Consider the following 14285-nt stretch of genomic DNA (forward strand, 5'->3'; position numbering starts at 1 on the left):
TCTTTTAAATGTTCCATTAGTGGACTACATACGAATGTATATAAACATATTTTAGAGTGTAGGTTCATTCATTTTGCTCTGTATGTAGACCCATAATATTTAAAAGACTTATATTTAGGAACGGAGGGAGTAAGTACTAGCTACACTGGCAAATCCGTTGTATTTTTTGAAATATTCAATTTTTTGGAAAATGTCAACAATTTTTTTAAAATGTAAATATGTTTGAAATTTTGAAAAGATGTCCAAAAAAACCTTTAAAACGGATACATATTTTCAAAAAGCGAACGAAAAAATGAAAAATGTGAAAAAAAAAATACATTGAAAAAATCTGTAATATACATTGAACAATTTGTAAATATACACCAAACGTTTCTGTGATAAGCACTAAACATTTTTAACATTTTTGTGATATACCTGAACAATTATCAATACACAATGGACATTTTATTTATATGTTAGATGTTTTATTAATATACAATGAACATTTTCTTAAATATACAATGAACATTTTTTAACACTATGAACATTTTTATAATATACATGCAGAAGCCCCTTTATCCTATACGCCATTATAATTCAACCTCACTTTGATTATCAAACGATAATTAAGAGTTTCCTTATGGGCGCACATAAGGTGGTCTCTGTTTATCCCCTATTGCAATGATTCGGAAAGGAGGGAGGTAAGCAGTGTCACTTTTCTTCAGAAAGAGCATATATTAGATGGTTAACTTAAGGCAACATCAAGAAGATCATTACTCCTATAAAGAATGTTGGAGGACCCACCTCCCTGGGGCCTCGCAATCAAGAATGCCCTTCGCTCGTCCGTTTCGTAGGGGCGTGTCGTGGGGGCCTCTCGAAAGCTCTCTGAGCCATTCGACCTGCCCACGAATCCGAGCAACCTGTCTCCACACTCCATGAGGGGTGGACTCGGGCCGCATTTGGAGGCACCATCATTGGGTGACGTCGGGCACATCTGTGAGCGCATTCCCGCATGTTGCCCCGCACTCAGGGTGTGCCCTGGTCCGCCTGTCAGCGTCATCGGTCCCTCGCGGGTCGTTCGGTATGCCCGAACGAACCATCACGACGGTCCATGACGGGTGGATCGCCGATGCACACATGCCACCGTGCAGTCGAGGCCACCTCTCAGTAGCGAGAGTGCCCTACATGCCGTGTGGCCAGGTCGGGCCAGCAAAATCCGAGACCCTGTGCAAACTAAAAATTAGGGTCCTATCTAGAAAAAACTAACGAGCAATTATAGTGTATATATATGTCGCAGAAAAAAATATAATTTATGTAATGTAATACTGCAGTAAACCTTTTATGATATCTATCTTTAGGACCTTTCTTAATTGATTCGTCTTTTTTGGACGGTTTTGTGCTAAGATATAAATCTCTTTAGAATCAAGAGAATCCCAGCTTCTTGGATCAAATATATCAGATCAAAAAGAATCATCAACATCCTCACGAGGTGAATTATTCAAATCAACATCAATATTATCTTCCTCTACCTCTATATTATTTGTCTCTGTCTCAACATCTTTAGAATGAATGTAAGGAACAATTGCAAGCGCAAGGGTAGAAGGATCAACAGACTGATTACCAGATGACGCTTGCGGTGCTTTTCTTCTAACATATCTGTCCATACCATCTTTATAAGATGTATTAATTAAATTTTATTCTTGCGTTTATAGGCACGAGATTGATGTTTTCCATGATGACTCAAATCTGCATTATCAAAACACAAGATAAGGAAAATGAATTAAATAAACTTAAACTTATATAATATCATATGTCAATTGAAGATCATGTGTTAATGTTTGGTAATTAGACGAACCATCTAACTCACCTAGTTTTGGGTCATGTTCGATAATACGGATACACTGTAATTTCTACTCCATGCGATAAAAATCAATCTCTAATCAAGGCTTGAATCTCTGTCAAAAGTTAATTGCAAAATTATAAATTAAAAGTAAGACCCGAAGTGCTAATGGCTAATGCCTAATGCTAATTGCTAAGCACTAAGAACTAAGGAGTGGGCTGGAATTGTGTAATGTGTACACACAGACGACAGACTTTGTAGAATTCACTGGATTGGGCGGCCGACCAGATGCAGATGGCACCACAGTACCGCACCAGGCCATAGAGGCAGGGCGGCCAGATGCACAAGGCACTGCGGCAGCCAGGCAGGGCACGAGCGCCTTGAGCCCTCGACGCACGGACGCAACCACGAGGAGTCAAGGAGGCGGCGACTTGGGTTCCTGCACGATGCCAAGATCGAGTCGTCGATAGACTCGCCCTCCCCACCAGTGCCCATCTCTAGCTTCCCCCGTCGCGGCTTCGGCCCAACACCAATCTTGTCCATTGGCCCATTTTTTCTCAATACTAGGTCTACTTAATTTTTTTGAGCCCTACAGAATTATGGGCCCCGTGCTGGCCGCACAGATAGCACCACTGAGGGCCCAGCCCTGCGGTGTGGTGCTCCCCCCCCCCCCCCCCCCGGCTGGCTTCTTAGTGATCTCTCGACCGTTCTATATGCACGAGCAACCTGCACTAGCACGACTGTCCACAGAGCTCCATGACAAGTGGGACATGGGTGTGACCGGGGCCATAGTCATGTGGTGTTTTTTTGCCCCGCGAGCTATTTCACATGTGATGGCAATACCATATTCGCAGGTCGACACTCCTTTGTAGATGCTAAGAGCATAGCAAACCCCTTATACCGCGTAGGCCCGCAAAAATAACCGTCGGCTTACAGTTTTGCGCGGAAAAAATGGTCTGCATAGAAATCGTATCGAACCGAGACCCTTAAATTTTTTACGGGGCACGGCATATTCTTCCCTTCAAACCTTAGAAACATGGGGCAGGAGGCCGAACCGAGGGTGACCCCTATCGCTAGCGAGATTTGACGGGAGGGGCATTTTTGCACGTCAGTTCTCGCTCTTCCATCCATCCACTGACATTGTTCTTCCTCCAGCCACTCTGGACCACCATCCCCAGCTCTGTAGCACCACCATGGACGCATCCCAGCCGGCGCCCGTCGCCTGGAAGTATTGGACGCGCAACCCCTCAAGCAGATCTCGTCTCGGTCGGGTCTTGCCTGTTGTCGTTCCACCCTCAACCACCCATCCCGGCAAGCGACATGGCAACATCATCGTCCAGAGAGGTGATGAATCACAAGTATAGTGGATCAATTTTAGTCCTTTCGACAAGTAATAGTGTTGAACCTAATGATACTTGTGATACGCGTTGGGTTTTTTCCGTCAAAGAGGAAGGGATGATGCAATAGAATATAAATAAGTATTTCCCTCGGTGAGAACCAAGGTTATCGAACCAATAGGAGGATCACACAACTCCCGACTTAAGTGTCTACATAGAAAAGAGCAAACATTTGCATCCAACGCGGACAAGAGGATTGTCAATCCCCTTGAACTTGTTACTTGCAAGAAGATAAGTAGTGTATATATATAGTTGAAATATATTAAATATAAATAGTAAATACAAATAATAAAAGCAACAAGGTATTTAGAGCTTTTGTAAATTTATATGTGAATAGATCCGGGGGACATAGGGTTCTCTAGTGGCATCTCTGTCGAAGAAGGCATACCATGGATAAACAAAATACTGTTGGGCAACTCATAAAAAAGCGCATAGTTATGCAATATTTATTCACGACAATGATCATGTGTATATAGGAATCACGTACATAAGCAAGTAGACCGACTCCTGTCGGCATCTACTACTATTACCCTATACATCGACCGCTATCCAACATGCAACTAGAGTATTAAGTAAAACAGAGTAATGCTTGGAGAACAATGACATGATGTAGACAATTTAAACTCAAATATGAATGAACCCCCATCATTTTATCCTTAGTGGCAACAATACTAGTATGTGTTATGTCCCTTTTTATCACTGGGATTAAGCACCGCAAGATTGATCCCACTATAATGCACCACTCTCACTAAAGATAGATCAATCTAGTTGGCCAAACCAAATCAATAGATCGGAGAGATTTATGAAGCTATAATATGCAAATAAGAATCATATTCAGAGAACACTCAAATCTTTATCATGAATAATCTGAACATAAACCCATAATTCATCGGATCCCAACAAATGCACCGCACAAAGTGATCACATCGAATAGATCATCGTGAAGATGCGATGAACTTTGTATTGAAGAACATAGAAAGAGAGAGAGCCATCTATATACTAGCTATGGACCCATAAGTTTGTGGTAAACTATTCACACATCATCATGGGAGCAGCAAGGTTGATGTAGAGGCCCTCCGTCATCGTTCCCCCTCTAGCAGGACACCGGAACATGGCTCCAGATAGGCAGACGGCGGAACAAAGACTTGCGACGGTGAAAAAAGTGATTCGGGAGCTCCATCTTCTCCATCCCTGGTATAATATAGTTCATCACCAAGCTTAGTATCTTAGTGGCCGTGACTTTGGAGAACTATGTCAATCACTATCTTATGTGGAAGATAAACTCCCACTTGATTCAAGTAATTGTAGCACCCAGACAATCTGAGCACATGCTCAACGATTGAGTTTTTCTCCTTTACTTTGCAGGCAAAGAATCGTGTCGGAGGTCTTACACCTCTCAACACGGACACGAGCCTGAAATCCTAATTTCAGCTCTTGAAACATCTCATATGTTTCATGACGTTCAAAACATTTTGGAGCCTCAATTCTAAGCCGTAAAGCAAGACGCACTGAACTATCATGTAGTCATCAAAACGTGTATGTTAGATGTTCACAACATCTACAAACGACGCTTGGGGTAGCTCACCGAACGATGCATTAAGGACACAAGCCTTCTGCGTAGCAATGAGGACAATCCTCAATTTATGGACCCAGTCTGCATAATTGCTACTATCATCTTTCAACTTAGTTTTCTCTAGGAACATATCAAAATACATGGGAGCTATAGTGCAAGCTAATCATCTACTATGTAATTTGCAAAGATATTCTGACTATGTTCATGATAATGAGTTCAATTAATCATATTACTTAAGAACACCCACTCAAATTGACATCCCTTTGGTCATTCGAGTGGTACATGATCCAAATTCACCAACCCAAGTCCGATCATCACGTGAGATAAGGTGGTTTCAATGGTGAACATATCCGTGTTTATCATATCTACTATATGACTCATGTTCGACCTTTCAGTCTTCTCTGTTCTAAGGCCATGTCTGTACATGCTAGGCTCGTCAAGTTTAACCTGAGTGTTCCGCGTGTGCAAAACTGGCTTGCACCCATTGTATGTGAACATAGAGTCAATCACACCCGATCATCACGTGGTGTCTCGAAATGATGAACTGTCACAATGGTGCACACTCGGGGAGAACACAAACTTATCTTGAAATTTTAGTGAGGGATCACCTTATAATGCTACCATCGTCCTAGGCAAAACAAGGTGCATAAAAAAGGATTAACATCACTTGCAAATCATAAGTGACATGATATGGCCATGAACTTGTGCTTTTAATCTCCATCTTCAAAGCACTGACATGATGCTCATAATCACCGGCGCCACACCATGATCTCCATCATTGTGTTGCCATAGAGATTGTCGCGCCATCTATGCTTGTACTACTATTGCTACTGATTTAGCGATAAAGTAAAGCACCACTAAACGCTAAAAAATTAAAGACAACCCTCTGGATCCTGTCGGTTGCCGTAGCACCGACATGCAAGTCGATATTAACTATTACAACATGATCATGTCATACATCAAATATATAGCATCATGTCATTGGCCATATTATATCATAACATACCCTGCAAAAACAAGTTAGACGTCCTCTAATTTGTTGTTGCATGTTTTACGTGGTTGCTATGGGTATCTAGCAAGAACGCTTCTTACCTACGCAAAAACCACAACGGTGATATGCAAGTTGTTATTTAACCTTCTACAAGGAATGCCTCTGAAGAATCTAATTCAACGAAAGTCGGAGAGAGAGACATCCGCCAACCATCTTTATGCAACAAGTTGCATATCTGTCGATGGAATCGGTCTCTCGTACGCGGACGAGTAAGGTTGGTCCGGGCCGCTTCATCCCAAATACCGATGAATCAAGAAAAGACTAAGGAGGGCAACAATCTGAATATCAACGCCCACAAACTCCTTTGTGTTCTACTCGAGATGTCATCTACACATAGACCTAGCTCTGATACAATTGTTGGGAACGTCGCATGGGAAACAAAAAAGTTCCTACGCTCACTTATATCAATCTATGGAGACTAACATCTACGAGAGGGAGAGTGCATCTACATACCCTTGTAGATCGCTAAGCGGAAGCATATATAACACGGTTGATGTAGTGGAACGTCTTCGCGATCCGATCAGGATCCGCCCGATCCAGTGTCGAACGGACGGCACCTCTGCGTTCAGCACACATACAACTTGATGACGTTCTCTACCTTCTTGATTCAGCAAAAGGAGGCGGAGAGCTAGATGGGTTCTCCGTCAGCACGACGACATGGCGGCGGTGTTGGTGGGGTTGATCCGACAGGGCTGCGACGTGCGCTACCGAATCGATCTAGCTAGAGGTACAACGAACTAGAGGAGGGAGAGAAAGCTGTGCCATGACCTAATTGGGTGCGGCTGCACGTCATAACCTTTTCGGGTGTGGCTGCCTCTCTCCTCTCCACTATATATAGGAAGGACGGGAGGGGTGGCGCCCAAGAGGAGGAGTCCTCCTCCGATTGGGAGGTGGAGGCGCTAGGGAGGAGTCCTCCTCCAATTTGGACTCCCTCCCTCCTCACACTTCGGCGCATAGGTCCATAAGGGCTGGCCGCCCAACCCACCAGGGGCTGGTGTGCCACCTCTTGGGCCTATGTGCCCCCCCCCCCGGGGTGGATCGTCCCTCCCAGTGAACCCCCAGAACCCATTCGTCACTCCTGGTACTTTACCGGTAATGCCTGAAACCTTTTCAGAACCCATATACCTCCTTCCTATATATCAATTTTCATTTCCGGACCATTCCGGAACTCCACATGACGTCCAGGATCACATCCGGTACTCCGAACAACCTTCAGTCACCAACATATATACATAACTCAACTATACCGATATGTCACCAAACCTTAAGTGTGCAGACCCCGCGGGTTCAAGAACTATGTAGACATGACTGAGACACTCTCCGGTCAATAACCAATAACAGGACCTGGATGCCCATATTGGCTCCTACATATTCTACGAAGATCTTTATCGGTCGAACCATGATGTCAAGGATTCAATCAATCTTGTATACTGTTCCCTTTGTCCATTGGTATGTTAGTTGCCCGAGATTCGATCGTCGTCATCTCCATACCTATTTCAATCTCGTTACCGGCAAGTGTCTTTACTCGTTCCGTAATACAAGATCATGTGACTAACTCCTTAGTCACATTGCTTGCAAGCTCATTGTGATGTTGTATTACCGAGTGGCCCCTAGATATACCTCTCCATCATACGGAGTGACAAATCCTATTCTCGGTTCACGCCAACCCAACGGACACCTTCGGAGATACTTGTAGAAAACTTTTATAGTTACCCAGTTACGTTGTGACGTTTGATACACACAAGGCATTCTTTCGGTGCCCGGGAGTTGCATGATCTCATGGTCATAGAAACAGATACTTGACATGCAGAAAACAGTAGCAATAAACTAACACGATCATATGCTACGTTCATAGTTTGGGTCTTGCCCATCACATCATTCTCCTAATGATGTGATCCCGTTATCAAGTGACAACTCATGTCTATCGTCAGGAAACCTTGACCATATTTGATCAACGAGCTAGTCCTTAGAGGCTCACTAGAGACAGTGTGTTGTTTATGTATCCACACATGTATTTGAGTTTTCAATCAATACAATTCTAGCATGAATAATAAACGATTATCATGAACAAGGAAACATAATAATAACTAACTTATTATTGCCTCTAGGGCATATTTCCAACAAACATGGCTCCATATGGGATCACGGCGGAAAAGAGACTTGTAGCAGTGAAAAAGTATTTTGGTTGGATATTTGGTGCTTTTTCCATGAAATAGGATTTATAGAGCCGGAGTTAGGTCAGGAGGAGCTAGGAGGTGGCCCCAGCCATCAGGGCGCGACCACCCCCTTGGGCGCGTCATGTTGGCTTGGGGCACCTCGTGTGCCCTTCGGTCTCCCTCTCAAGCTTCCAGGTCTTATTTTTGTCCCAAAAAATCATCAAAAAGTTTCATTGTGTCTGGACTTCATTTGATACCGATTTCCTAAAAAGCTAGAAACTCGCAAAAAACAACAACTGACGTTGGACACTGGATTAATAGGTTAGTGCTAAAAAAATAGTATGAAACAACAAATAAATGCATATAAAGCATCCCTGATTGATAATATAATAGCATGAAACAATGAAGAATTATAGATTAGTTGGATACATATCAGTAAGTGTGAGTAGTGCGAGCATCTACAGTTGCGCACAAGAAATGCGGGCCAGTGCGCCACACCTTAAAATTACTACTCTACATCCGGATAATTGATATGCAAACAAGAAAACCCGCATACTAAGTAGATTAAATAAACTATGCTACCATAATCCTCATCGAACATCTCCCTATCGGCTTAAATACGTACCAAGGCCTCGGTCGACGAGTCAAAGCGGTGTCACGCCGCGTTCACACCTCCACTTGAGGAGACGTTCGTCGGATTGTTGGGTTTCATGCGATTATATGTGGGACCTGGTCGTCAATCGGACATGACGGATGCAACTGGTCGCCCCTGGACCTCTCCATATCAAGCTTCATATTTGGGCTAGATACCCCGTTCAGCATGGGTTTGAGGCATCCGTCTAGGTGGTTTTTGTACGGACACTGATCCATTCGGGGTATGTATGAGAGGGTGATGCTCTGAGTTCTCGCAGGACCTGAACCCATGGGCATATGAACCTATTTAAAAAAACATTTTAAGCAGTTTTAAAGTGTCAAAAAATTCAAATAAAAACTTCACGCATAGATGTGTATGATCACAAAGTTGGGTGTGCGGCACACTTTTTTTGTGAAAAAATGTCTTTTTGTTTTGTCTTGAAAAAAGACAAATTTCAGTTATTCTAAATAGTGTTTCAGACACAATTTTTTATCTTTTTTCAAAGGTCAAAGGAAAGAAATATTTTTTTGTGAAAACTTATGCATGCAAATAGAACACAGAGATGTACCCTGTAACTTTTTTTCAGATTTTTTAGCATTTGGAAATGGAATTTTCAAAGTCGTATGTATCCGGTTCGTCCATGCACTCTCCGTGCTAGCAGCTCCTAACAGATATCCTCTTCTTGGTCAACCACTGGACGCATACTGGAGAGCTGCGGATCGATCGAGCTCGAGCAGCCGAGCTTGTAGCTAGGAGACGGAGATGGAGGCCGCCATCTTGAGCGGCTCCATCAAGATTATGCTGCCGAAGCTCTTCTCGCTGGTTGAGAAGAGTTGGAATCTGAGCAAGGACATCATGCGGGACATCAAATTCCTCGAGAAGGAGCTGGGCATGATCGTCCGCTCCATCGACATGGAGCTCAACACGCCGAGACACGACCATGGAGCAGCCCTGCTGCTCCTGTCCATGGAAGATCTGCGCGAGCTGGCTCACGGGATAGAGGACTGCATCGACAGCCTCATGTACCGCGCGAGCTGGAAGCAGCAGTCTTCTCTGCTCCGCCGGCGCGTGCAGTCCCCCAAGACGCTCCTCACCGGGCTGCAGTTCGCCCAGAAGCTGCAGAGGATGAAGCAGATGGTGGTGGAGGCGCACGACCGGAGGCAGAGGTACCCCGTCCCCGCCCAGACCTCCGGTGCTGCCCCGTCGCCCTCCTCTGCTTCGGATCCGCGCCTCGTCGACGCGGATCTCGTCGGCGTCGAGGAGCACCGCGCGAAGCTCCTGGAGCAGCTGGCGGAGGCGGCCGAGGGGCGGCCGATGCAGCTCAAGGTGATCTCCATCGTAGGGTGCTGGGGGTTGGGGAAGACTGCTCTCGCCGCCGACGTGTACAGAACACAAGCCGGCGGCGAGAGGTTCGACAAGCGCGCGTGGGTGTGTGCCGCGCTCAAGAGCCCGGGGGAGGTGCTGGCGGACATGCTCCGGGAGTTCGGATCTGATTGCCAGGAAACTCTGCTGCTCGACACCTCCAATGTCTCGCAGCTGTGCGTACAAGTCAGAAATCAGTTGGCCAACAAGAGGTAATTACTACTAGAACTTATCTCCTTTATTCTTCTCCGATTCATTTCATATTTTGACTTGTTAATCCAGAGAGCTCTAATTACTAGCACTAAAGGTATCAATTTGGTATCACCTTGCTAGCACTAAGTGTGCTGAATCAAAACTCAAAAGAGTCAACGGTAGTAATAATATCTCAGCTTTCCTTAATTACTTTGTTGTGCTGTTGTAAGCAAGCCCTGAACCCTGAAAAATAAGCAGACTATGTGTTCTTCTGTTATCATGGTTAAAATGAGTGACTCTCTAATGTTTCTCTTTTTCTACTATGAGTTTTAATCTCTTAAAACCGAAAGATGTACTCGAACCTGATAATTTCTCTACATTTTATGTAGCTAGTGTGAGAAATTGCGGCCCTGCGACCACGGGTGTAGTTGGTAGCAAAGTCGTTATGTATAGCTGGCTTCAGAAAGGATGCAGATTAAATCATTTTTTCTTCTTGATTTGTTTTTCAGATATTTCATTGTAATCGATGACATTCAAACGCAAGTTCAGTGGAAAAAAATCAAACCAGCTTTCCCAGATGGCAACGATGGTAGCAGCAGAGTTGTGGTGACGACAACCATTCAGTCAGTTGCTAGTGCCTGCAGCTCTGAGAACGGCTATGTGCACAGAATGAGTAGGCTCGATGAAAAATGCTCGAAGCGATTATTCTCCGAGAAAGCTTGCCCGAAGAAATATTTACATTACGACCAGCCTGATACAACAGCAATTCTGAACAAATGTTATGGCCAGCCCCTTGCCCTGATTACCATGGGTGAGTTCTTGAAATCAATTGGTTGGCCGATTGGACGTACATGTGAAGATGCATGCAACAACATTCGTTATCATATGGAGAATGGAGAGACCTTTGGTGATATGCGACGGGCTCTGATGCGTAGCTACGCCAGCCTGGACGGGCATGCTCTCAAAGCCTGCTTGTTATATTTTGCCATGTTCCCGAGTGATCATCCCATGAGAAAGAAAAGCTTGTTGAGGCGATGGTCAGCTGAGGGGATTGTAGAAACCCAAGCTTCATGTGATGCCATGAAACTTGCAGCTGAAAATTTCGACGAGCTTATGGACCGGAACCTCATCGAACCCATCGGTGTAAGCAACAATGGTAATGTTAAGACTTGCCAAACTTATGGCATGATGCGTGAGTTCATTTTGCAGTTGTCAATCTCTCAGAACTTTGTAACTTTGTTTTGTGATGACAAGAAAGAGGCTGGCAAATATGCCCGTCGGCTTTCTCTCCATCATAAAAATGCCAAGGATGGTGACAGATTAAAGAATATTGATTTATCACTTGTCCGATCCCTGACAATCTTCGGGGACGCATGTAAAACTGTACTCAACTTCAGCAAGTATGAACTGCTGCGAGTCCTTGATCTTGAAAAATGTGATGACTTGAAGGATGATCATATCAAAGGCATATGCAACCTGCTGCTGCTGAAGTATCTGAGCCTTGGGGGTAGTGTTACCGAACTTCCAGAGGATATTGCAAAACTGGAGCATTTGGAGGCACTTGATGTGAGGAGAACAAAGGTAAATATACTGCCGGTGGAAGTTTTCTTGTTGCCCTGTTTAATGCACATATTGGGAGAGTTTAGGATTTCAGGCAAAGTCTATAAAAAGAGTGTTTTCCTCAAAAAGAAGACAGGCAATGAAGTACAGAAGTTTCTTTCGGAAGGAAAAAGTAACATCGAAACTCTAGCAGGATTTATCACCGATGGAAGTGAAGGGTTTCTTCATCTCATGGGTCATATGAATAGATTGAGGAAGGTGAAGATTTGGTGTAAGCCATCTGCAACTGCAAGTAGCACTGACTGGTCCGATCTTATGAGGGCCATTCAACAGTTCATTCAGGACAAAAAGGATGAAAACAGTGATACTGCACGTTCTCTATCGCTTCATTTCGATGAATGCTCTGGAGATTTCCTGGATTCCATACAAGGACCCAGCTACCTCAGCTCTCTGAAATTACATGGCAACTTGACTACCTTGCCTCAGTTTGTTGTATCACTTCGGGGTCTCAAGGAGCTTTGCCTTTCGAATAGTAAACTTACAGCTGGTGTTCTTGAAGCTTTGAGTAGTTTGAAGCACCTTCAGTATTTAAAACTGATTGCTCACGAAATTGAGGACTTCAGTATAGAAGTTCATGCACTGCCCAGGCTTCTACGCCTTTGTTTTGAGCTGCAACATTCGACATTCCCCACAATCAAACAAGGAGCTATGCGGTTTCTCGTCACACTCCAGCTTCTTTGCAAAGATATAAATGACCTTTCTGTCATCAATATTGAATGTTTCGGACATCTTGAGGAGGTCATCCTTCATCCTCAAGTCAGTCAAGAAACCCAGAAACAATGGGAGAAGGCCGCTGAGGATCACCCGAATGGGCCAAAAGTTTTGCTGTTCAAATCTGGTGATGAAGCAGAGAGTTCAAATGATCAACTGAATCCAGCATTCAGTCGTATGGGGATTTCTGAAGTTTGTCCTCCTTTAAATGAGTCGGCGAGCAGCATTGTGGTGTCTTAAGAAGGATCTCGATCCTTGATTCAGCATGCTGGTCAGTTTTTTCGATTTACTTTTCTGTAGTTTTACGTGATGTATGACCCTAATTTCCAACCTTCCTCTGGAGTTTAGGCGGCCTATTTTTGGCAATAAGTTAGTGGAGAGGAATGTCCTTTGTGCTGATTTAACCACTGTGCAGCTTAATAATGAAAGGGGTGTCTTTATATGTGACATTTTTATTGATCTAGGACATTTTCAGTTAGCTCGATGTATAAGGCGCTTATTACTATGGGTTTTAGGTGTCGAAGTAGGCATATATGTACTTACTCACTCCTCTCAAAGTCAAACTATGGTACTTATTTCGAGGAGTAATGCTCGCTAAATATGACCTTGGAAAAAAGAACTGGAATAGCAGTATGCTTTATGCCTTTCATGATCAGGAGAAGACCGTTCGTCGTCTATTCCTTCACTGACATTTTTCTTGTTTTAATTGGTAACTTATTCAGCAGATTTTCTATTTAAGCCACATTAATTCAATTGCTCGTATATTTGGGAATTGGCTTAAGAAGTCCCGCGGGCATTAGGATCTCTTACTTTTGTTGGTGTAAGCGTTTTACGTTCGTCCATATGGCTTTCCACAATGATGTTGTGTTTGACCAAAAATAATAATATTTCTAATCATCTGCAGGCTATGTACATGTATCACTATCAACTGGCTACAGTCATGGTCAATGTTGTAACGGGCGGATCAGCAGGAGGCCGTGATGGAGTGTAGCAACGAGCTGGGACAAATTATCGGAGGATTTATGTCTGAAAATGGGTCATGGTTAAGGAACAGGCTTCATAATTCCTGAGATCTTAGTGGGGTTAATGCCTTTTGCTTGTATCTTTATTTTTGTTGTATGACTGGTTGAACTATGACTTGGTAACAATTGGTTGTGTGCACCCCTGGGTGCTGACACCAGAAGAGTTATTCTGACATTTTTTAAATAAAAATAATCAGCGGTGTCTGTTTATTTTTGTTGTGCAGCATATGCTATGGGTAGAATGTAATCCACTTACTAGATAGGCTGAACTGCCTGTTACTGCCAATGATGGCTAATGTTGCAACTCATTTACTGGACCAACATCTACCCAAGTTAAAAACAGCCTCGTATGTGTCTTGCTTATATTCACTCAAACAGGATTTACTTTGATAAAATTCACGGCACATTTCCAGTAAAAGAAAAAGAGAGAGATAAAGAAAAAAGACATGATATTTTGCAAAATGCACCCACCAAAGTTTTTTTTAAAACAGGGCTTACTTTTTTTTTTTTGCTGAGCTCCGTAGTACTGAATGCCGGCCGGCGGCAAAATCTGATCCTAGGACGCAAAAAATTCACAAACTAGACTGCGCTTGAAAAAAATTCGCCTAGCTGACCCTTTTGTGTGGCGCCCGACAGTTAGGCGTCACACTGCATTGTGTGACGCCTTAGCCGTAGGCATCACATCCTCGGGCACGCAGGCGTCCGACCCCACCCTCCTCAGCAGTGTGGCACCTTAGCTGTAGTCATT

At 43.8% G+C, this 14285-nt stretch overlaps 1 protein-coding gene across 2 annotated transcripts; it reads left to right on the top strand.

The window, feature by feature from the left end:
- Positions 1-9307: 9307 nt before the first annotated feature.
- On the top strand, positions 9308-13751 carry LOC123394972 (disease resistance protein RGA4-like). 2 transcript variants are annotated; one of them, XM_045089881.1, is made up of 3 exons: positions 9308-10204; positions 10694-12787; positions 13472-13751. In XM_045089881.1, exons 1-2 carry the CDS (start codon positions 9393-9395, stop codon positions 12753-12755), a joined length of 2874 nt encoding a protein of 957 aa, XP_044945816.1. In that variant the 5' UTR covers positions 9308-9392; the 3' UTR covers positions 12756-12787; positions 13472-13751. The 2 variants fall into 2 exon arrangements, with proteins under 2 accessions (XP_044945816.1, XP_044945817.1); XM_045089882.1 differs by having other exon boundaries at positions 10694-12786; positions 13420-13751.
- The last annotated feature ends 534 nt before the right edge of the window (positions 13752-14285 follow it).

The sequence above is a fragment of the Hordeum vulgare genome, chromosome 5H, assembly GCF_904849725.1.
Source record: "Hordeum vulgare subsp. vulgare chromosome 5H, MorexV3_pseudomolecules_assembly, whole genome shotgun sequence".
NCBI classification, from domain to species: Eukaryota; Viridiplantae; Streptophyta; class Magnoliopsida; order Poales; family Poaceae; genus Hordeum; species Hordeum vulgare.